The sequence below is a fragment of the Odocoileus virginianus genome, unplaced genomic scaffold (assembly GCF_023699985.2).
Source record: "Odocoileus virginianus isolate 20LAN1187 ecotype Illinois unplaced genomic scaffold, Ovbor_1.2 Unplaced_Contig_11, whole genome shotgun sequence".
Lineage (NCBI taxonomy): Eukaryota > Metazoa > Chordata > Mammalia > Artiodactyla > Cervidae > Odocoileus > Odocoileus virginianus.
In genome coordinates this window covers 1,816,317-1,840,206 of record NW_027224328.1, presented here as the reverse complement: position 1 = coordinate 1,840,206, position 23,890 = coordinate 1,816,317, and the positions used below count along the sequence as shown (strand labels likewise).

General features: G+C 36.6%; 1 protein-coding gene and 1 long non-coding RNA gene across 2 annotated transcripts; both read left to right on the top strand.

Annotated features, from left to right (window-relative positions):
• Positions 1 to 794: 794 nt before the first annotated feature.
• On the top strand, positions 795 to 16,308 carry LOC139033953 (C-type lectin domain family 12 member B-like). The gene is made up of 5 exons (XM_070464018.1): positions 795 to 979; positions 2,700 to 2,801; positions 8,790 to 8,888; positions 10,000 to 10,110; positions 16,082 to 16,308. Exons 1-5 carry the CDS (start codon positions 892 to 894, stop codon positions 16,306 to 16,308), a joined length of 627 nt encoding a protein of 208 aa, XP_070320119.1. The 5' UTR covers positions 795 to 891.
• A 4,131-nt stretch (positions 16,309 to 20,439) lies between these two features.
• On the top strand, positions 20,440 to 23,441 carry LOC139033954 (uncharacterized). Its single transcript, XR_011486428.1, has 2 exons — positions 20,440 to 20,594; positions 21,975 to 23,441. It is a non-coding gene; the product is annotated as an uncharacterized lncRNA (long non-coding RNA).
• Positions 23,442 to 23,890: the final 449 nt, after the last annotated feature.

The following is a 23,890-nucleotide window of genomic DNA, read 5'->3' as shown; positions in this document are numbered from 1 at the left end:
GAAAAATTGACTGTATTCATACCGGATTGCAATGAGTTCTGAGTATTTCTTATTGGATCTGAACCATTCTGTTTTTAAAAATGTTTCAAACTCTATAGGTTAAAGCAATTTCCTTTTTCCCTGAGTCAATTTTCAGAACACTTTGCTAAATTTACTCCTTACAGTTCTTTTTTTCTTTCTCTTAAATTCTGTGGAAGGTATCTTTTATTTATTGCACAATGTTCCAATCTTTCTTGAAAGTAAATAAAAAGGAGGATGGGGTACAATATTTAGTGTAGTTCATTGTAGTCCTTTTCTTCTTGATTTTTGTTTTGATCCATTAATATTTTGCTTTTAAGTTCTCAGGAATCTGCAATCCACAAAAAAATCAAGTAAAAATGGAAGGAAAAAATTTGATTTGAATTAACTCACCTGTGGTTTTCTGGGAGTCAGCAATGGGTTATGTACTTCATGCAATTCTAACAGAGTTCTCACCGGCACGTGCTTTCTAAGAACTGATTATACATGCAGAAATAAATACGTGTTTATTTGTATTTCCATAGGGTAGTGTTGAGTCTGGAGATCCAGATGTTTTCCCCTCTAGTTGAAAAATAAAAGATTGTTTATATTTAAAACCCACATTTTTCTCTTAGTCATTTCTTCAATTTGGTGTTTTAGAGGAGGAAGTTATAAGAAGTGAGATAAGAGGGATGGACAGAGGTGGGAATAGTGCAGTTATGAAATTCTCAGTGGAACAGTTCTGTTTTCTGACACCACTTCTTTTGCTTGGTCTTTACAAAGATAGATCAGTCAACTCAGTCCCTGCATACACAGGCCATCTAAGAGTGGCTTCTGTGAGTTTAAGGTGATACACACAGCACACTGGGTGACTGAACTGTGCTTTGTTCAGTAATGTCTGAAGAAGTGACCTATGCAACTCTCAAATTTTCAAATCCTAAGACAAAGGAATCCCAGGAAAGCCACAGTCTCAAGAGAACAGGTAAGATTCTCCTCGAGGATCAAAAAGACCAGAGAAGAGGTTATTCAGCTATACTGCTGGGTTCTCCTGTCTTCAATTCAAATCCCTTCTGGGATTTAAATTCTAGAGAACTAGTCCATAGATCAGTCACTATGCCAGAGCCTAGTTATGTCTATCTTATTTAGTTTGAAAGACCATCACTGGGGCTTCCTGATGGCTCAATGGTAGAGAATCAGTCTGCCAATGCAGGAGACTCAGGAGACATGGGTTTGATCTCTGCATTGGAAAGATCCCCTGGAGAAAGAAATGGAAATCCACTCCACTGTTCTTCTCTGGGAAATCCCAAGGACAGAGGAGCCTGCTGGGCTATAGTCCATGGGGTCACATAAGAGTCAGACTTGGTTTAATGAATAAACAATGACAACAACAAAGTTCATCATAGTATGTGAGAAAAAACTGTGGTCTAAACCTCTGGAAATTCAGATTGTTGTTGCTACCAAAATAACATTTCTTATATTTTTTAGACATTTTAGGATGATTTTACATACAGCTATTAGAGGAAGAAAAAGACAGCAATAGTGTGAACATAGCTATCCAGTATTTTTATTTATTTGCTAGAAGATAAGAAATAGGTATATGCTATGAGTTTCATAGGATCATGGGACACCCAGTCAGTGATTATACATTAAACATTTATTTCTTTCTGAGAAGGAATAAGACTGAAGGCTCCTTATCTCGGCATAATAGAATTGCAGTCTTCTTTATCCAGCAATTTAATTCTCAGACAGTTAATAACAATGAAGCAGTAGGAAGATATTTTTTTGAAACATGAAAGTCATATTCACTGAAAATTCTTTATTGCTATGAGATATTTTATATTTAAATAATGAAGTAAAAACCCTCTATGTGAACAAATCTCTGATTAGAGGCATCAGGTTAGTGGACCACGTTTTAGGTACTAGCTTCCCTCCAAAGAGTCATTTTCTCTGTCTCTATAACATCTGATGAAAGAACTGCATGTATTTGGGAAAAATACTACATCATCAAACAACTAACACCATAGGCCACTGACTCAAGGTATCTATAAAATTGGAGATGCAATTTATGTTCTGCTGTTAAGTCGCTTCAGTTGTGTCTGACTCTTTGCGACCCTATGAACTGTGTAGCGTGCCAGGCTCCTCTGTTCGTGGAATTTTCCAGGCAAGAGAACTGGAGAGGGTTGACATGCCCTCCTTCAAGGCATCTTCCCAACCCAGGGATCGAACCCACTTCTCTTATGTCTCCTGCATTGGCAGGTGGGTATTTTACCATTAGTACCACCTGGGAAGCCCTTATGTTCTGCTATGTACTTTCTAATGTGTATTTCCTTATGTAACAATTTTATCCTTTTCTATACATCTGAGTAAACAGAGGATGAGATGGTTGGATGGCATCACTGACTCAATGGACATGAGTTTGAGTAAGCTCTGGGAGTTGGTGATGGACAGGGAAGCCTGGCATGCTGCAGTTCATGGGGTCACAAAGAGTTGGACATGACTGAGTGACTGAACTGAACAGAAACTGTTTCAATTTTATTTTTATAAAAGGTCACATCATGTTTGTCTTTTGGAAAAATCTATCATCAGAATCAGAATCAAGTCAGGAACACAGGAGTACCTGGATAATTAGAAGGCAAAAAAGATTATAGAGAAAAGAATGATTTTTAAAAAAACATTGCCACTGTTTATCTTTCCTGAAAAAGATAGCCATGAAACTCCTGACTTGGAGCTGGGCGGTGAAGCTGAAACTGGAGCAGGGAGCGTCATGGGCACAGCTGAGGCGACTGAGAGCAGAACTGTGAGAGGTGAGACCTACTGGAGCAAGGAGAAAAGTAAGAAGGACCTAGTGGGAGATGTTGCGGCAGAAAAAAATAAAGATTTCCTTTGATAATAAAATATATTTTCTGCAGAGGTTGTGGAAGAAAGGGAACTCTACTAATTGTGGGAGGGAATGTAAATTGATGCAGCCATGATGGAAAATGGTATGGCAGTTCCTTAAAAAGTAAAAACAGGGCTACCATATGATCCAGCAATCCAACTTCTGAACATATATCTGGAGAAAATCATAATTCAAAAAGATACATGTAACCCCAATGTTCACAGCAATATTTACAATAGTCAAGATGTATTAGCAACCTAAATGTCCACTGAAAGATAAATAAATAAAGAAAATATGGTATGGGTATATATATAGATATAGATATAGATATAGATATATAGATAATGGAATACTACTAAGCCATAAAAAGAATGAAATAATGCCATTTGCAGCAAAATGGATGGACCTAGAGATTATCATACTAAGTGAAGTAAGTCAGACAAAGACATATACCATATATTACCTGTACGTGGAATCTGAAAAATGATACAAAGAGAACTTAGTTACAAAACAGAAACAGACTCACAGACATAGAAAACAAACTTATGGCTACCAAAGGGGAAAGGGAGGAAAGAATAAATTTGGAACTTAAGATTGACATATATACACTACTATATATTAAATAGATAACCAACAAGAACCACTGTATGGCACAGGGAATTCTACTCAATATCTTGTAATAACTTACAATGGAAAAGAATCTTAATATCTATATACATGCATATATACATGTGTATATATATTTATATATATACACACATATATAACCAGAAACTAACACAGCATTGTAAATCAACTATGCTTTAACAAAAAAAATAAAATAAAAGACAAAAATTTTTTGAGAAAAGAAGGAACACAAACCAAAGGTGATAAACTCATGACTTTTAATTATGGAGAATCAGCTCTTTTTAATTACTTTCTCCATCCATCCCCCCAGAGTATTCATGTACTTTTCTGAATCTTTCCAACTTTTATAATATTAAACTTCATTGGCTTTTTCCCTCCCATTTTTCATCATTTTATCCTTTATTATATTTCATGGATGATTTTCTTAAATTATCTTTTTCCATTAAAAATGTTTCTGGTATTATTTTATTTTCAATGAACTTATGCTATTGTTTTCTAAAGGCTCTTTCTATGGCATCCTATTCTTATATGTGGATGCAAAATTGTATCTTACTTCTCTGATGGTTTTAAAAATTGTACTTTCAAGTCAAAGTTATAATTTAGATACAAAATAATATGCCCACTTAAGCATTTGGTTGACTGGACTTAAAACTATATACCCATACAACCAACCAAAATTAAGATTTATAATATTTCTGTCACCACAAGAAGACAACTTGTGTGCCTCCATCTTATCCTCACCACCAATCTTAGTTTTAGCCCCAGCTAATCAGAATGCTTTACTTTCTGTCATTCTAGACTATTCTGTTAAGTCTAGAGGTTTTATGTAGTAGTAGCAGTGTAGTTGCTCAGTTGTGTCTGACTCTGCGACTCCACGGACCCTAGCCTGCCAGGTTCCTCTATCCATGGGATTCTCTAGGCAGGAATACTGGAGTGGATTGCCATTTCTTTCTCCAGGAGATCTTCCCAACCCTAGGGATTGAACCTGGTCTCCCACATTGCATGCAAATTCTTTACCATCTGAGTCACCAGGGAAGAGTTTTTATATAAATAGTTTCAAATAATATGCGATGATTGACTGTGACTTCTTCTATGACTAGCTCTTTCAATAAACATGGTTTTGGGATTCATCTGTGTTCTATGCATTGGCAGTGAATTTCTTTCCATGGCTGAACAATATTCCAGTGTGTGACTACACCATACCATGTTAGCTCATTTACCTGTAGATGAATATTTCAGTTGCTTCCAGTTTGGAGCTAGTATGAATAAAGCTGATAGATATACAAGTCTTTGTAGAGAGCTATTTTTAGAAATTTTTGAAGGAAAATAACTAAGAGTAGAAGCCTGGGTTGAATGGCTTGTGTTTACTGTATAAGAAACTGACAAAATTGTTTTCTACATTTATATACCTCCATGCCTTATAAGGTCTTCCCTGGTGGCTCAAATGGTAAAGAATCTGCCTGCAATGCAGGGAGACTTGGGTTTGATCCCTAGGTCAGGAAGATCCCCTGGAGAAGGAAATGGCAACCCACTCCTGTATTCTTGCCTGGAGAATTCCATGGACAGAGGAGCCTGGCGAGTCCATGGGATCGCAAAGAGTCGGACGTGACTGAATGACTAACACAGTCATATAAGAGAGTCTGTTTATTTACAGAGTTTTTGAACTGTTCTCATTGCATTATTTCTGCTTCCCCTAAATTCTTGTTGTCTGTGTTTTCTGTTTCTTTAGCGTTATATTGGCTGCTTTCTTCAAATATCAAATGATCCTTGGTTGTCTATACTCACTTAAGTGTGTGGTACTAAACTGATTTAATGAGAGCTTGTATAGGTGAGATGGACTTGCTAAATGGTAGCATTCATCAGTCAATTCAGTTCAGTTGCTCAGTCATGTGTGACTCTTTGTGACCCCATGGACTTCAGCATGCCATACTTGCCTGTCCACCACCAACTCCTGGAGCTTGCTCAAACTCATGCCCATTGAGTCAGTGATACCATCCAACCATCTCATCCTCTGTCATCCCCTTCTCCTCCTGCCTTCAATTTTCCCCAGCATCAGGGTCTTTTCCAGTGAGTCAGTTCTTCACATCAGGTGGCCAAAGTATTAGAGTTTCATCATCAGTTCTTCCAATGAATATTCAGGACTGATTTCCTTAGGATTGACTTGTTGGATCTCCTTTGCAGCAAGAGTCTTCTCCAACACCACAGTTCAAAAGCATCAAATCTTTGGTGCTCAGCTTTCTTTATAGTCCAACTCTCACATCCATATATGACTACTGGAAAAAACATAGCTTTGACTAGATGGACCTTTGTCGGCAAAGTAATGTCTCTGCTTTTTAATATGCTGTCTAGGTGGTCATAGCTTTTCTTCCAAGGAGCAAGCATCTTTTAATTTCATGGCTGCAGTCACCATCTGCAGTGATTTTGGAGCCCAAGAAATAAAGTCTGTCACTGTTTCCATTGTTTTCCCATTTATTTGCCATGAAGTGATGAACTGAAGTAGCATTCATGAACTGGAGCAATTCACTGAGAAACCCAATTTTTGATATTTGAATTTTTCCCCTTCTTGAGCCAGTTGACTATTCTGGGTTGAAGGAATCTTCCAGTACTCTGCCCTGGGCATTCTTCTGTTATAATGGGTAAGAGAAAGTAACTCTTGTACAAAGTGGAGAGAAAACTATGTAGGAGGGAATACCTATATCTTACATCAACTTTCGGGCATTTTTTCAGTTTTCAGACTCACCCACACCTCCACTTGGAAAGATAAAATACCAGGAGCCCTTAGGGTTCTTACGCGAGAGTCAGCTCACTTTTGTTTCCTCACTACTGACTTTGCTTCAGTTTCTAAGTGCCTATGAAGTTAGTAATAACTTTTGTATCTGTTACCTACCTTCCCAAAGGCCATTTCTGTGGTCTCCTTTCTTTGTTATTATGAATCTATATGCCTTCTTTAACTACTTTCTATATTTTATTGGAGTTTTAGAAAAATCAAGGTAAAGGGATGATGCATCTATAACTATTCATTTCAGACTGATTTTAATTAGCACTTCAATCAGCTAAAATGCAGTTTCATTCTGCCTTTTTTTCCCCATTTCCTACTGGCAAATACCTAAGCCCATGTAAGGAGCTACTGTTGGGACTAGCAACCAGGCAGCGGGTTGATGGTATGTACTCCAAACTCTTATGGGGTGCCAATGAAGAAAAGATTTGTGTACCACTGCCCTCATCAAGAGCCTGAAGATTCACAAATAAAAGGCTTAGATTCAGGTCTCTCTAGTGCCTAGGAAGGATCCAGTCTCTTAAGATTTATTAGGCTCCGTAGAAAAAAGATGGTGCCAACTTTCTTATGTGGTCCTGGAAGGACTTGCTTATCTCTTGGGCCTCTGAGGGTTAGTGTGGAAACTAAATAAGAATGCAGAAAAGGTCCTCTATAATCCTAAATCATAGAAAGCCTCAGACTTTGCATCTGAGAAGACAGTGAACCAGGTTTCTTCTTATATGGGATATAAAATGAAGAACTTTTTTCTGGCATTCCACTGGCACTTAGTGAAAGAAACACCTGTGCATCCCATCACACATAGATTTGATGCCTCTCAAAGTGACTTCCCTGGTGGCTCAGATGGTAAAGCATCTGCCTACCATGTGGGAGACCCGGGTTCGATCCCTGGGTGGGGAAGATCCTCTGGAGAAGGAAATGGCACCCCACTCCAGTATTCTTGCCTGGAAAATCCCATGGATGGAGGAGCCTGGTAGGCTACAGTCCGTGGGGTCGCAAAGAGTCGGACACGACTGAGCGACTTCACACACACAAAGTACTCAAAAGCTTGGTATCAAATCTTAAAAGTCAGTAAAGCCAAGGGAAAACAAATAAAAGTTACTAATTTTATGGAACCCAGAACCCGGATGAGGAAAGTAAAAGCCCAACAAGCAGCTCCAAGTAAAACAGAATCCCTACAAGAGAAAGATAATCAAACTAATTTATGATATTAAATTATGGCACTAAAATTTTTCAATTTGAAAAAACATGACTTTCAAAGAAAGAATGAATGCTCATTAAGGCCCAGTTGCAGGTCCTAGAAGATCATACAGAAAAAATAAAGAGACATGAAAGTCATGATGGACTTGGATAATAAAGCCAAGTAATCTAAAATGTAAATAATAAGATTCCATAAATAATAAAAAGAATAGATATAAACAAGGAAGTAATTAAAATAACTAGTTACTATTTAGTATTGAGTAGATATGGGAAGAAAATATCTGTAAATCATTTATCCCAAAATCAGAAAAGATACAATTTTATCCATTTTAGCAAAATTAAAAAATCATCATATACTCCATTTGAGGAATACTCAAGAAAATTTTCAGTCCCATAATTAGAGTTTAAGGGGACATTTAGAGGTGTGCAAAAAAGCAATAGCTGATAATGGCATGACTATGAAAACTGCAATAATAAAAGTGCTAAACAATCTTTCAATGAAACAGATATACTGTAAGAAAAAGTTTATCAGAGTCTAGAATAATTTTTAATAAACTCTCACAGTATAACCTAGAGTTAGGGAGAGAAGCAGTGAGGGAATGAAAGCATTATAAAAGTTTGGGCTGGAGAGTGGATTTTTCTACTAACATATTAAATAGATCACTTGAAAAAAAATCAATCATCAGAGAAAGAATTAGCAATTATATTAAGTAACATATTTCAAAACTATCCTGGACTCAGCTCAGAACTCTGTGATGAACTAGAGGCGGGGGGAGGGGTTGGAAGGGAAGTTTAAGAGGGAGAGGATATATGTATACTCATGACTGATTCACATTGTTGTATAGCAGAAACCATCACAACATGTAAAGCAACTATATTCCAATTAAAATTTCAAAAAATTAAAAATAAAAGCAAACAAAAAACTAGCCTGGAAAACATAAAGAAGATCACCCAGCAGGTGGTTAACATTAATTACCTGGAGATAGGATGGTAGATCGATGAGAAAAAGACTAAGAAGTTAGTGAGGAAAAACTACAGCTAAAATATAAGAGAGAGTGTTCATAAAATATCCAGAATATGTCATATGATCACATTTATATAAAATTCTGTGTTTTTAGTGTCAGGTGTGAATGTACAGGTGTCTTTATGTTGGCTGAATATAAATGAGGTCTCATTGACTTTGCAAGCAATTTTTAAAATTAAACATTAGAATAGAGGTCCGATACCACTATGTATAGAGAAGCAGGAGTTGGAGGGAATTAAGGAAAGAGGAAGTAACATAAAACGCTTGACTTCTTCTCATTCTCCTCACAGGACACAGTGCCCCATCAAAGGTGTGGTGCCCTATTGCTTCTGTTTCACTGTTGCTGAACCTGGTGGTGCTGGCTGGACTGGGAGCCCTGGGCTTAATGTGTAGGTGTTCACTTTTCTCTGAGGCTGTCCCTTACTCTTCTTAGGCATATTGCAAATGAAGCCAAATCCTGAGACATATCCGTATAAAACTTCCAGATAAACAGAGGAAAACAGGTTTCATTTCTGTATGACCATGTAACACTAGTCATTCTTTTTGGGCTATTTTAATATCAGATTCCTTCAGTGCCACCAATGCTGAAGAGAGTAATGTAAAGCCTGTGTTTCTAAAAGTTATAAAATTAATGCAACAAAAACATAACTAATTTATACCCTGAGAGTCCTCATGTGGAGTCCATATATTAGAAATAAATTCTTCATTTTCATAACATTTTTGAAGTATCTCTTCTCAAGCCTGGATGACATTGGGAAACTCTTATTCCCTTTCGCTTCCCTCCTACAAGAGTGGGTACAAAGGCATTCTGAGGAAATAGAGGATGATTACGGCAATAATTGTTTTGTTGTGTCCATTCTTTGTGATTGTTTCTCATTTAATCTCATAAAACTTAAAGATTCTATTAGGATTAAGGGCTGGCAAGTAAACTAATATCAGTCTTGTAGAAAAGGTGGGTTTTGTTTAATAATCCACAAAATGGAGGTGTTATGTTTTTTGAATCTTCTGATAATCTTAGATACATGATTTCCATTTTCTGGAATTCTTATTTTTTTTAAATTCTGAGGCTAGTGTTTACTAATTCTATATCCATAAAATATGGTTATTTCTGTCCAAGAAACTCAAAGTTACAACACGTAGCCTCACCAATGTATTCTGGTGACTCCTGGTCTCAAAAGTGTGGTTTGCATTTTTAAAAACTAACTATTGAATTATAGTCTTTTATTTTGAAATCTCTGCATCACAGAGACACTTTTTGTTCTGTATTTTTAAACTTATTTTGACATTTCCTTATATAAGAACTAGTACTCTCTTGAGTAACATCAAACATTATTATTTCAAATAAATGTTAATCTTAAAAGTATGTAAAGTTGATACTCTTATGTAGCTATCATTTTAAAGTGTGCTTTCTATTAAATTTTTAAATAACTGCTGTATTAGTAGTATAATTTATTGGAAGGTTCTATGTGAAAGTTATTAATCTCCTGATATGAATTATAGATTACTACAAGCTCATTTTTAACAGCAAGACAGTTTACGATGTACAACTGAATGTAACAGAACACGTGGGAACAACCGCATTACCTACAGATATGCCTACAAAGGTCTCAGGTGAGCACATCATTTTAATATGTTAGAATAACACTGAAGTGTTGAATAACTTTACTTACAAGTACTTTGAAGAGTTAAAACAGAAGGAAAATAAAAGTGAAAGATCTTTCTGTTTCAGAGTTATCAGTAACATAGTTTTCCCCAATTTTCTCTCTTCTTTTTCATTGTATTCAAAGTCCTGAAATATTTACAACATTAAAGAAAAACCATACAAATATGGTAAACATGTATAGATTCTTCTATTAAATAAAAATTTTCATCTTTCTGTACTTAGTTTCTTTATATGTTTATTTTTTTTTTTCAAATGAATGTCTTCTCTCTCCTTAGACTAGGTTTTCTTAAATCCCTTCTTTCTTTCTTTAGCACTGACCTTTAAACATTTTAATGGAGTTTAGCTGTGATGGTGTTTAGCTGGGTATATGGAAGATAAATATTCTGTATTCTCATATGTCTGAAATAAGTCTTTAACTTGGCTAGCTACAAATTTCGTGGCTAAAAATTCACTTCTTAGAAAATATTGAGGGAGATACTTCATTGTCTCTGGAAAACAATGTTGTTAATAAGTCTGTCCCCAGTATAATTTTCATTTTATAAAAATGACCCAACTTTAGCTGCTGGGGTCCTGACATTTTGGATTTTTCTTGGGTATGAGTGTTTCAGAAGAACTAAAGCTGATGCGCCAATACTTTGACAACCTGATGCGAAGAGCTGACTCATTGAAAAAGATTCTTCTGCTGGGAAAGATTGGTGGCAAAAGGAGGAAAGGGCTACAGAGGACAAGGTGGTTAGATAAAATCACCAACTCAGTGGACATGAATTTGAACAAACTCCAGGAGACAGTGAAGGACAAGGGAGCCTGGCATGCTGCAGTCTTCTCAATCTGAACGTTTAGGGCTTTCAAATTTAGGGAATGTATGTGCTATTCCTTATAGTTTAGTTTTACTTCACTTCATTTCCTGTTCTTTCCATGACTTCTCTTGTTCAGATGTTCAGATTTACAGATTGTCATCTTTCCTTTGTATTTTCTGTTTGTTTTAACAGTAGATTCTGGAAGATTTCTTAAATTTTACTTTTTAATCTATTGATAATTTTTTGGCTATCATATTTTTAAATGATTCTTAAGAGTTTTATTTTTGTAGCATCCTATTCTTACCTTATATATATATATATATATATATATATATATAATCTTTTGGAGACATCTGAGTAAATTGATTAGAGATACATTTTAAAATATCAGTCTATTTTTTAGAAGTCATTTTGAGGAGGAAGGCAGTTTTTTCTTTTTCTTTAATCATGAGAATTCTCTTCTATGTGCTGCTGCTGCTGCTGCTGCTAAGTCTCTTCAGTCGTGTCCGACTCTGTGCGACCCCATAGACGGCAGCCCACCAGGCTCCCCAGTCCCTGGGATTCTCCAGGCAAGAACACTGGAGTGGGTTGCCATTTCCTTCTCCAATGCATGAAAGTGAAAAGTGAAAGCAAAGGCGCTCAGTCGTGTCCGACTCCTAGCAACTCCATGGACTGCAGCCCACCAGGCTCCTCCGTCCATGGAATTTTCCAGGCAAGAGTACTGGAGTGGGTTGCCATTGCCTTCTCCTTTCATGTGCTGGTGCTCCTATATACCCTAGGATTTTTGCTTCTCTGTTGATACTCAGGAAAGGAAGTGATGGCTAGTGTGGACTGCCTCTATTGTTATTTTAAAGAAGATAAAAAATAAAGAAGATAGTTTTTCCATTAGATCTCTCTAGAAGTGAGAACTCTATCTGAATACTTTTTTTTTGGCCCTCTACTATATTACTTACAATTTTTATTGTAATATAATTGCTTTACAATGTTTTTTAGTTTCTGCTGTACAACAAAGTGAGTCAGCTGTATTTATACATATATTTTAAGGGTGGAAGACCAGGGGGGAGTGATGAACAGGCAACTTTCCTGCTCAAATTAAGTTGGATATAAAGTATGGTGTCAACAATGATAGTAGAAACCAAGGCCTTGCCAGATAGCTCATTCAATATTTTTAGAGATGAACTATATCCTTTCTTCTCCTGAAAATTGTATAAATGTCACTGATTTTCTTCCTTCTTCTCTTAACTTCTTATATTCTTTCATCAAAAAGATGCACTGTGCACCATATGTCAAGCACCTGGGAAACCTAGACAATATAAATTTTTTTGGTATAACAGTTCCAACAATTTCTCATCTTGAGTGAGACAGGAGAAGCAGACAAGTAAACAGAAAAATTATAATTCAGTGTAACAAGTGGTCATAAACACGAACACATAGGGCAAGAAACCATATAGTTGGAAGAAATGGTTCAGACTGAATCAGTTCAGTCGCTCAGTCATGTCCAACTCTTTTTGACCCCATGAATTGCAGCACGCCAGGCCTCCCTGTCCATCACAAATTCCCGGAGTTTACTCAAACTCATGTCCATTGAGTAAGTAATGCCATCCAGCCATCTCATCCTTGGTCGCGCCCTTCTCCTCCTGCCCCCAATCCCTCCCAGCATCAGGGTCTTTCCCAATGAGTCAAGTCTTCGCATGAGGTGGCCAAAGTATTGGAGTTTCAGCTTCAGCATCAGTCCTTCCAATGAACACCCAGGACTGATCTCCTTTAGGATGGACTGGTTGGATCTCCTTGCAGTCCAAGGGACTCTCAAGTGTCTTCTCCAACACCACAGTTCAAAAGCATCAATTCTTCGGTGCTCAGCTTTCTTTATAGTCCAACTCTCACATCCATACATGACCACTGGAAAAACCATAGCCTTGACTAGACGGACCTTTGTTGGCAAAGTAATGTCTCTGCTTTTTAATATGCTATCTAGGTTGTCATAATTTTCCTTTCAAGAAGTAAGCATCTTTTAATTTCATGGCTGCAATCACCATCTGCAGTGATTTTGGAGCCCTGAAAAATAAAGTCTCTCACTGTTTCCACTGTTTCCCCATCTATTTGCCATGAAGTTATAGAACCAGATGCCATGATCTTAGTTTTCTGAATGTTGAGCTTTAAGCCAACTTTTTCACTCTCCTCTTTCACATTCATCAGGAGGCTTTTTATTTCCTCTTCACTTTCTGCCATAAAGTTCATGTCATCTGCATATCTGAGGTTATTGATATTTCTCCCAGCACTCTTGATTTCAGATTGTGCTTTTTCCAGCCCAGCGTTTGTCATGATGTACTCTGCATATTAGTTAAATAAGCAGGGTGACAATATACAGCCTTGACGTACTTTTTTTCCTATTTGGAACCAGTCTGTTTTTTCCATGACCAGTTCTAATTGTTGCTTCCTGACCTGCATACAGGTTTCTCAAGAGGCAGGTCAGGTGATCTGGTATTCCCATCTCTTGAAGAATTTTCCACAGTTTATTGTGATCCACATAGTCAAAGGCTTTGGCATAGTCAATAAAGCAGAAATAGATGTTTTTCTGGAACTCTCTTGCTTTTTTGATGATCCAGCAGATGTTGGCAATTTGGTCTCTGGTTCCTCTGCCTTTTCTAAAACCAGTGTGAACATCTGGAAGTTCACGGTTCACGTATTGCTGAACCCTGGCTTGGAGAATTTTGAGCATTACTTTACTAGCGTGTGAGATGAGTGCAATCGTGCAGTAGTTTGAGCATTCTTTGGCATTGCCTTTCTTTGAGATTGGAATGAAAACTGACCTTTCCCAGTCCTGTGGCCACTGCTGAGTTTTCCAAATTTGCTGACATATTGAGTGCAGCACTTTCATAGCATCATCTTTCAGGATTTGAAATAGCTCAACTGGAATTCCATCACCTCCACTAGCTTTGTTCGTAGTGATGTTTTCTAAGGCCCACTGACTTCACATTCCAGGATGTCTGGCTCTAGGTGAGTGATCATACCACCGTGATTATCTGGGTCATGAAGATCTTTTTTGTACAGTTCTTCTGTGTATTCTTGCCTCCTCTTCTTAATATCTTCTGTTTCTGTTAGGTCCATACCATTTCTGTCCTTTATTGAGCCCATCTTTGAACGAAATGTTTCTTTGATATCTCTAATTTTCTTGAAGAGATCTCTAGTCTTTCCCATTCTGTTATTTTCCTCTGTTTCTTTTTAATTGATCACTGAGGAAGGCTTTCTTATCTCTCCTTGCTATTCTTTGGAACTCTGCATTCAGATGCTTATATCTTTCCTTTTCTCCTTTGCTTTTCATTTCTCTTCTTTTCACAGCTATTTGTAAGGCCTCCTCAGACAACCATTTTGGTTTCTTGCATTTCTTTTCCATGGGGATGGTCTTGATCCCTGTCTTCTGTAAAATGTCAGGAACCTCGGTCCATTGTTCATCAGGCACTCTGTCTATCAGATCTAGTCCCTTAAATCTATTTCTCACTTCCACTGTATAGTCATAAGGGATTTGATTTAGCTCATACCTGGCTGGCCTAGTGGTTTTCCCTATTTTCTTCAATTTCAGTCTTTGGCATTAAGGAGCTCATTATCTGAGCCACAGTCAGCTCCTGGTCTTGTTTTTGCTGACCATATAGAGCTTCTCCATCTTTGCTGCAAAGAATATAATCAATCTGATTTCGGTGTTGACCATCTGGTGATGTCCATGTGTAGAGTCTTCTCTTGTGTTGTTGGAAGAGGGTGTTTGCTATGACCAGTGCGTTCTCTTGGCAGAACTCTATTAGTCTTTGCCCTGCTTCATTCTGTACTCCAAGGCCAAATTTGCCTGTTACTCCAGGTGTTTCTTGACTTCCTACTTTTGCATTCCAGTCCTGTATAATGAAAAGGACATCTTTTTTGGTGTTAGTTCTAAAAGGTCTTGTAGGTCTTCATAGAACCATTCAACTTCAGCTTCTTCAGCGTTACTGGTTGGGGCATAGGCTTGGATTACCGTGATATTGAATGGTTTGCCTTGGAAACGAACAGAGATCATTCTGTCATTTTTGAGATTGCATCCAAGTACTGCATTTTGGACTCTTTTGTTGACCATGATGGCTACTCCATTTCTTCTAAGGGATTTCTGCCCACAGTAGTAGATATAATGGTCATCTGAGTTAAATTCACCCATTCCAGTCCATTTTAGTTCGCTGATTCCTAGAATGTCGACATTCACTCTTGCTATCTCCTGTTTGACCACTTCCAATTTGCCTTGATTCATGGGCCTAACATTCCAGGTTCCTATGCAATATTGCTCTTTACAGCATCAGACCTTGCTTCTATCACCAGTCACATCCACAACTGGGTATTGTTTTTGCTTTGGCTCCATCCCTTCATTCTTTCTGGAGTTATTTTCCACTGATCTCCAGTAGCATATTGGGCACCTACTGACCTGGGGAGTTCCTCTTTCAGTATCCTATCATTTTGCCTTTTCCTACTGTTCATGGGGTTCTCAGACTGAATGGGGTACAATATTTAATGCAGGGATTGGATGCATGTTTTTATAAAAGTAATGAGATAGCAAGGCATTCTCAAGAAAAATTCAAGATTTTCAACACAAATGGATGACAGGAAACTAAGTGGACTAAGAGATAAAACTGGAGTGCCATGAGGATTCCTGTAAATAATGGGAAGAAATTGTATTTCAACCTGAAATCTATTTGAATCATTTAGAGAAGAGTCTTATAGAAATATCACTGAAAACATTGAAGTGGTAAATAGCAGAATAGATATGAACTAAGGTCTTGCTTTGTTATTTTTATTTTTTGCAGCAAATAAAACATTTTGAAGTTTTCTCTGAGTGCTTTGAATAATCCCTTCATTGTTTTTTCCCTCTATAGCTATGATTTTTCTTCAATCTTCAGATTGTTCCAGATCCAAGTCTTGTTTCATCTCAGGCTGTGTTCTTTTCCTTCTCTCATATTTTAAGCAATCATTTCTTTCAAAATATAACTCTTGTTAATCATTTCAATGTATAATGCAAATGTTTAGAATGTTCTGATGTATATGCTAATTTGTACTATATCTGTGCATACCTGTCATGCATATGTATGTATGCATCCTATCTTTATAGACCTTCCTCGTTCAGACCCAGGACTTCACTTATGTCCAGAGATATGGATACAGCATGAAAGTAACTGCTATAACTTTTCCATCAAAATAATTTGCAATAAGTGCAACAGCAACTGTGAGAAGAATCACTCCTTCCTGATGAATACGGATGATGGAGAAAATAAGAATAGAACTAAGGTTTGTGCTATGATTTGTGGTGTGTCTGCAGCTATTTCTTGGTATTATTAAAGTACAGGTAAGGAGAATTTGGGTAAAAACATTAATCCTTGGCTGTTCCTGATAAAGGGCTTTCATGCTCTTCACTTTTGCTTTCTCCATCTGAGTGGAGACATTGGAAAATTCCTATATCACGGGTTCAGAAAGCAAGGATCGACAGTGATTAGAGTTGCTGGTTCATATGGTAAGCTATGGAAGTCTATTTCTTTGTTATTTCTTGTTCCCCATGATTTCTGTTTTTTTTTTTGTTGTTGTTTGTTTTGTTTTGTTTTTTATATAGAGTCAGGAAGGAGAGGGCAATTATTTATTTCCAATTGTGAGGTATATTTTAAATACTCATTGATGCAGATTAAATTACAGGATTCTTTTCCTCCTTAGAATTGTTGTCCACTGATAAAAAGTCATCCTCCGGACTATAAACCACTTGGTATGATCATGTAAATTATCTATTTTATCCTCACATATTACAACCCTACTTGATCTTACTTAAGTTAAAATACAGAAAAATCAGATCAAGATATACTCATGATTATTTTGCTGTTATTGTTTTTCTTAATATTTGACTGTAGCAAAAATACCAAACTCCCAACTGTAGAATGCCCAAACTCCCACTGCCCAGAACAATCTACTTGTTCATTTTCTTATAATACACAGCAAGCATAAATCCAAAAGATTTTGTCCTCAGCATTAACCTGAATGTGGTTAAATGTCTCAGTGACCTTTGCCCTTTCTGGTTTTACTACCTGGATTATTATTTTATCTCTTTTGAACCTGATTAATCCAACTCAGGTTTCCAGTATGTTGCTCATTATAGGCATATAGTAAATAGTTTTGGTCACTACTTTTAATGCATTATTTAACCTTTTTGAGGTTTTTCTCTGTTAACTGTATTATTCTTGAAACTCTTTCTTTGTTAGTTCTCACGGCATCATGCCTTCTAGCTGATGTTTTACTTGACCTCCAAACAGGCTCTATATATTATTCCTAAATTTAAGATTCAAAAACCGAAATTTATAGAGGATAAACAAATTTCTTAAGGTCACATGAGCAATAAGAAGCAGAAGGTAAGCTCAAATCCTAGTCTGCTTATCTCCAAAGACTGAAGTATGTCTAAAAATAATTAGTTGACAATTTAAAGATGACTTTGACAAGAGTATTTTTCATGTAATAGGTAATTTGGGTGAAATATTGATAGCATTTCACACAAGTACTTCTTAAGTGTTTACTAAGGTCTGCAATGTGGGCTGAATGCTGATAATATGAGTGATACGTGTAATAAAGCTTATAAACTAAGGTGGATTGAAATAATAAATCAAAAATTATGCAAATGATTATCTAACTGCAATTATGATGTTGCATTTATGAAAAATGAAAAGTATAGCTTTCAAATTGGAAGAAAAGAAGAATAGATGTGTGCCATTAATGGCTTCCTTACTGAGTGATTTTAAGGTCTTTTCAGAAATTACCTTATCTGACGGCTACTTACTTCTTGTCAGAGATCATTCTTCTGAGCTGGTTCTTCCTCAAAGAAGGAAGTTTCAAAGTTTTGGGCTTCCAGAGACTTTCACTATTAGGGCTACCTTGGTTATACCCCTCTCATTCAATTAAAAAATTTTTAATTGTGGTAAAATGTGCATAACATTTGGAGAAGAAATGGTAACCCACTCCAGTATTCTTTCCTGGGACATCCTGTGGACAGAGGCTCCTGGAGCACTACAGTCCATGGAGCCACAAAGAATTGGACACAACTTAGCAACTAAACAGCAATAAACAGCAAATCTCCTGGCTTAACCGATTTTAAGTGTACAGTGCATTCCCAATGCTGTGCCACCAATCTCTGGAACTCTTTTCATGTTGCAAAACTGAAACACTGTACTCACTAAACAACTCCTCAGCTTCTCCTTCCTTTGCCTCCTGCCAAGCCTGATTCCACTCTTTATTTCTGTGACTTTGACTAGGGTAATAGTCAGTAAAAGAATTTTGCATTTAATTTTACATTTAAATGAATCATATAATATTTGTGTTTTTCTGTGACTGGCCTATTTCACTCAGCATAATGTCCTCAAGGCTTATCCATGTTGTAGTATGTGTCAGACCTCAAAGAGGATAGTTAGAGACCACTTGAAATCTGAATGAGGAAGAAGCATGAAAACAAAGCTTAAACTCCAGATTTTCTCTTAAGAATCTTAGAGGTTAATGCAAGATAAAATACCTTTTATATCTCAAGAGAAAATTCATGATGCCAGGAAAAGTTTTAAAGACATTATGACTTAGCTCAGCAAAGGGCCCAGTGAGGAGGGAAAAATTAAAGGAGTGGGATAGGACTACTGTTGTGTGAAAATTGTATAAATCTTAATTATGTTGAATTGGTTCATGGTGCTTTTCAGGTCTACTATATCCTTCTACTTTTCTGTATATTCATTCTATTAATTTTTGAGAGTTTGATATTGAAACTCCAACTAAAAATCTTAATTTATCTACTTAAAAAATAATTGTATTTTTTTAATTTCCAAAAATTTTCAGGATTTTTTTAATTAATTTATTTTAGTTGGAGAATAATTACTTAACAATATTTTGATGTTTTTTGCCATACATCAATGTGAATCAGCCACAGGTATACCCGTGTCCCCCTCATCTTGAACCCCGCTCCCACCTCCCTCCCCACCCTATCCCTCTGGGTTGTCCCAGAACACTGGCTTTGAATGCCCTGCTTCATGCATCAAACTTGACACTGGATATCTGTTTTACATATGGTAATGTACATTTTTTTTAAAAAAAGTAATAATTGTAATATATAGTAGAACTAAGGTCTTCCCTGGTAGCTCAGTTGGTAAAGAATCTGCCTGCCAACGCAGCAGATGCAAGAGACATGGGTTCTCTCCTTGGGTGGGGAAGATCCCCTGAAGGAGGAAGTGGCAACCCACTCCAGTATTCTTGTCTGGGAAATCCCACAGACAGAAGAGCCTGGCAGGTTGCAGTCCATGAGCTTGTAAAGGGTCCAACACAATTGAGTGCACACACATGCACACACATAGTGGAACTATATGTAACTTTGTTCTATATTTTCCAAGTCTCATGTAAATGTGTTATCATACTTTCATAACTTAAAGAGAGAGAAAAAAGAGTACATAAAGACAGGTAAGTTGGAAGAAAAAATTGGGAGGTCTCATGGGAAAGGTGAGTGTTGAATGAATGTGAACCTATTCCATGGTGAATACAGAAAATTAGAACCTCTGCAGATGTCTACATAGTGGGTTACCTGATGACTTGTTTTTTTTTTTTTTTTTTTTTTTTTTTTAATTTTTATTAGTTGGAGGCTAATTACTTTACATCATTACAGTAGTTTTTGTTATACATTGAAATGAATTAGCCATGGATTTACATGTACTCCCCATCCCAGTCCCCCCTCCCACCTCCCTCTCCACCCGATCCCTCTGGGTCTTCCCAGTGCACCAGGCCCGAGCACTTGTCTCATGTACCCAACCTGAGCTGGTTATCCGTTTCACCCTAGATAATATACATGTTTCAATGCTGTTCTCCTGAAACATCCCACCCTCGCCTTCTCCCAGAGTCCACAAGTCTGTTCCATACATCTGAGTCTCTTTTTCTGTTTTGCATATAGGGTTATCATTACCATCTTTCTAAAGTCCATATATATGTGTTAGTATACTGTAATGGTCTTTATCTTTCTGGCTTACTTCGCTCTGTATAATGGGCTCCAGTTTCATCCATCTCATTAGAACTGATTCAAATGAATTCTTTTTAATGGCTGAGTAATATTCCATGGTGTATATGTACCACAGCTTCCTCATCCATTCGTCTGCTGATGGGCATCTGGGTTGCTTCCATGTCCTGGCTATTATAAACAGTGCTGCGATGAACATTGGGGTGCATGTGTCTCTTTCAGATCTGGTTTCCTTGGTGTGTATGCCCAGAAGTGGGATTGCTGGGTCATACGGCAGTTCTATTTCCTATCACCTGCTAACTGTTAAGAGTGTAGTAATGGTGTTAAATAGGACACTTGAGAAGAATAGAGAAGGTCTTCAAATCCCACTGAGGGTAAGGGGACAATGAACAAAGGAGCAGTGACGTGAATGTTGAATGGAATTTTGATGACATGCACTTGTTTCTGTTGCACTTGAATTAGCTCCCAGCCATTCAAAGTAATTGATGTTTCCCTTGTTCACAGATGTTCATTAGATGTTGTCCATCATATATCTTCCAGACGATTGTGAATTTTGTTCCCAACAACACAAATCAGACAGCAAGGAATGTTTCAGATATTTCCAATTTGACTCGTGAGTTAACCTGTTTCTTCCTTTTTTTGTCAATAATAAAGGAATATCTGGGGTGCTAATTTTGTTGATGTTTCTCTGATAGTCACTGTCCATACATGGTCAAAAATGTATGAAGGGAAGGAAAGACATCCTGGAAGCTTTTCCCTGTAACTTAGGCAATTCTTTTTTTGCAAAAAAAAAAAAAAAAATCTGTTCTATACAGAAATTACTGAAATTGAGAGCACTAGGGGAAGAAATTCAGAAGCTTTGCTATACTTCCCTGCCCTTATTTCACAGGACTGCTTCATGCTTTCCTAGGACACTAAGGAATGGAGACAAGGTATAAGGACAAAGTCAAATCAGGGTCAAGGATATTATCCAGTGCAATAGAAAATAAATTATCTCCTTGGAGCCAAGAAATTCTTCTTTGTTTCTAGCACTTTACATTGTTAAAGTAAATAATATGCGCTTATGAGCTTATATACTTTACTAAAGGAATATTATGACAATATTTTAAGTGAGCTATAATCCAGATAACTATATGATTTATTGGTCATATGATTGGCTTATTGACCATATGATTTTGAGAGTGAAATGAGGCACTACTGATAATTAACACTAATTGTACCAGGCATAAATCAATAGTGTCCTGGGAAAGCCAAGGTTACTCAATGACCTTTTGGGTAAAATTGGTAACACACATATATCCCCTCTTGTTTTGGATTCCCTTCCCATTTAGTTCTTCACAGAGCACTGAGTAGAGTTCCCAGGGCTATATAGAAGGTTCTTATTAATTATCTATTTTATATATAGTGTTGGGATTGAATAATCAATCCCAGTATCCAAATACAAGAGAAATTAACACATCATTGTAAACCAATTATGCTATACTAAGTCTCTTCAGTTGTATCGACTCTACGATGTTATGGACTGTGGCCCACCAGACTCCTCTGTCCATGGAATTCTCCAGGCAAGAATACTGGTGTGGGTTGCCATTCCCTTCTCCAGGGGATCTTTCTGACCCAGGGATCAAACCCACGTCTCTTATATCTTCTGCATTGCCAAGAGGGTCTTTACCACTGGCGCCACCTGGGAAACCCTGTGGAGCAATTATACTTCAATAAAAGATAATTTTAAAAATTCTAACAACAGATGATAATAAAAAATAAAAAATGGTAATAGATAGACCAGAGGCAGTTTTGAGTCCAAGAAAGTTGAAGGCATTAGAGAATTCTAACAATAGTATAAAGAATCACCAGAGCTACTGTCACTTTCTTCTCTCTTAACTAAAATGACTTAACAAGAAAATAATAAGTTTTGGAAGTCAGAGTTTATGTTTATGAGGTAGTTGTTTTTCAAGGTAAAGCACAAGACTCATTTTTATTTATCTTTTTGTTCCAGGTTTGGTACCTCCATAAGTATTTCAAGTGCCAAAACAGTGAAGCATGCGGTATTCAATGGAAATTTAATAATTGGAAAATCTAGTGACTCTAGTAGTTATTGTACCTGTGAGAACAAAGTAGATGTACCAAATTCTCAATCTTATGTAAATGCAAGAACTTATAATAGTTTAGGATATACAAATGACTGTGTAAGCTGAAACTATGCAAAAACAATCTCAGACACAAATGGGGTAAATTTGATGAGCTTGTGACCTTTAAAACTTTTTGTAAAAACATTAAAAACTTGTCTTCAGTTGATTATAATTATACAGGAAAAGTTTTTAAAAGTAAAATTGATGTTATCTGGTCCAAATTTAATTTGAAATATTAGAAACATTGAGAATTAAAGTGGTTTATTTTGTTGATCAAGAGTGGTATGAACAGGGCTACAACTTCTTGCAATACACCTTATTACACAGATGGAACATCTTTTCTATACTGAAGAAATTGTTACACTCCTTACTAAGTTGGGATAACTTATTGTTTTATCCTTTCTGTGCTCAAAGACATGAAATATTGCCAACAGTTCCTTTAATTGTGAAGGTTTTTTTTTTTTTTTTTTTGCTGACATCACTTCCTTTAGACAACATCAGCATCATTTTCTTCGTTGCAACTATTTTTGTCAATCAACTTTCTTCACCAAGTTCCTCTGACTGCATATTGAGACTTTCTAAAATGATGGTAGAGTCAATATTCCCACAGTGAGTGATTTCTTTCATAACTGTATTTGGATTATTATTTGTACAATGTGGTAAAAGTTCCTGTCATGCTATAAACATGTTATTCACTCTTTCTGACAGGATATTTGAGTATTTTCAACTAGATGCTTTATGTCAGATTTCTAAAACTCAACTAGAGAGTTTTTTTATTGCATTATGGTTGCATTATCAATAGCCTGTCCAAATGCCCATCAAACATAAAAGATCTTAAAAGACGAGATAATTCCTTGACCCCTTGACTGGATTAATGATGCTGCATTTAATGATAAACAGCAAATTTTCACAAGTTCACTCAAGCCCCTAAGAGAATTAGCATGACCTAGAGCATTATCTGAGTATAAGTGCTTTAAAAACTAAATTATTTTGCTGACAGTATCTCAACAACATGGAAACAAGGGAAAAAAGGAAGGGTATGCATTACTATCTATATCTGAGCTAAATAAGATATTCTCAGTGACCAACGCTGGAGAAATTTTTTTTAAAGTGACAAGATTGACCATAATGAGTATCTGTTATTTACACAGCAGCAAAGTTTGTACTTCATGTGATTACTCAGAGTTAATACATGCTGGTAAATGAAAACTGAATCCTGTAAGTGGGAGGCTGATGTTTAGGTGAATCATAATCTCTGAAATTTGCACTTGTGAGAATCATGTAAAATAATTTCTGATAGCTTTCGAAGCTCAAATAATAAATTAAAACAAACATCTGAGGTGTGCTCCATTTTATGATAATATCATTCTTTTTCTCCAGATTCTTACATATATTTATCAACAGGAAATCTGTGAAGGATTTTCAAGACAACAAAGCTGATACTTAAGTAATATGTGATCTAGCACTAATCCTCTCTTTTATGTTAAAATATCCTTGGTGGTGGTCATTTAGTCACTAAGTTGTGTTCTACTCTTGTGATCCCACGGACTATATAGCTTGACAGGCTCCTCTGTTCATGGGATTCTCAGGCAAGAATACTGGAGTGGGTTGCCATTTCTTTCTCAAGAGGATCATCCTGATCCAAGGATTGAAACATGATCTCCTGCATTATAGGCAGAATCTTTACCGACTTAGGTACAAGGGATGCCCTAGACTAAAATATCCTTATTCATTAAAGTTAAGAAGTAGAGACTCAGATGTATAGAACAGACTTGTGGACTCT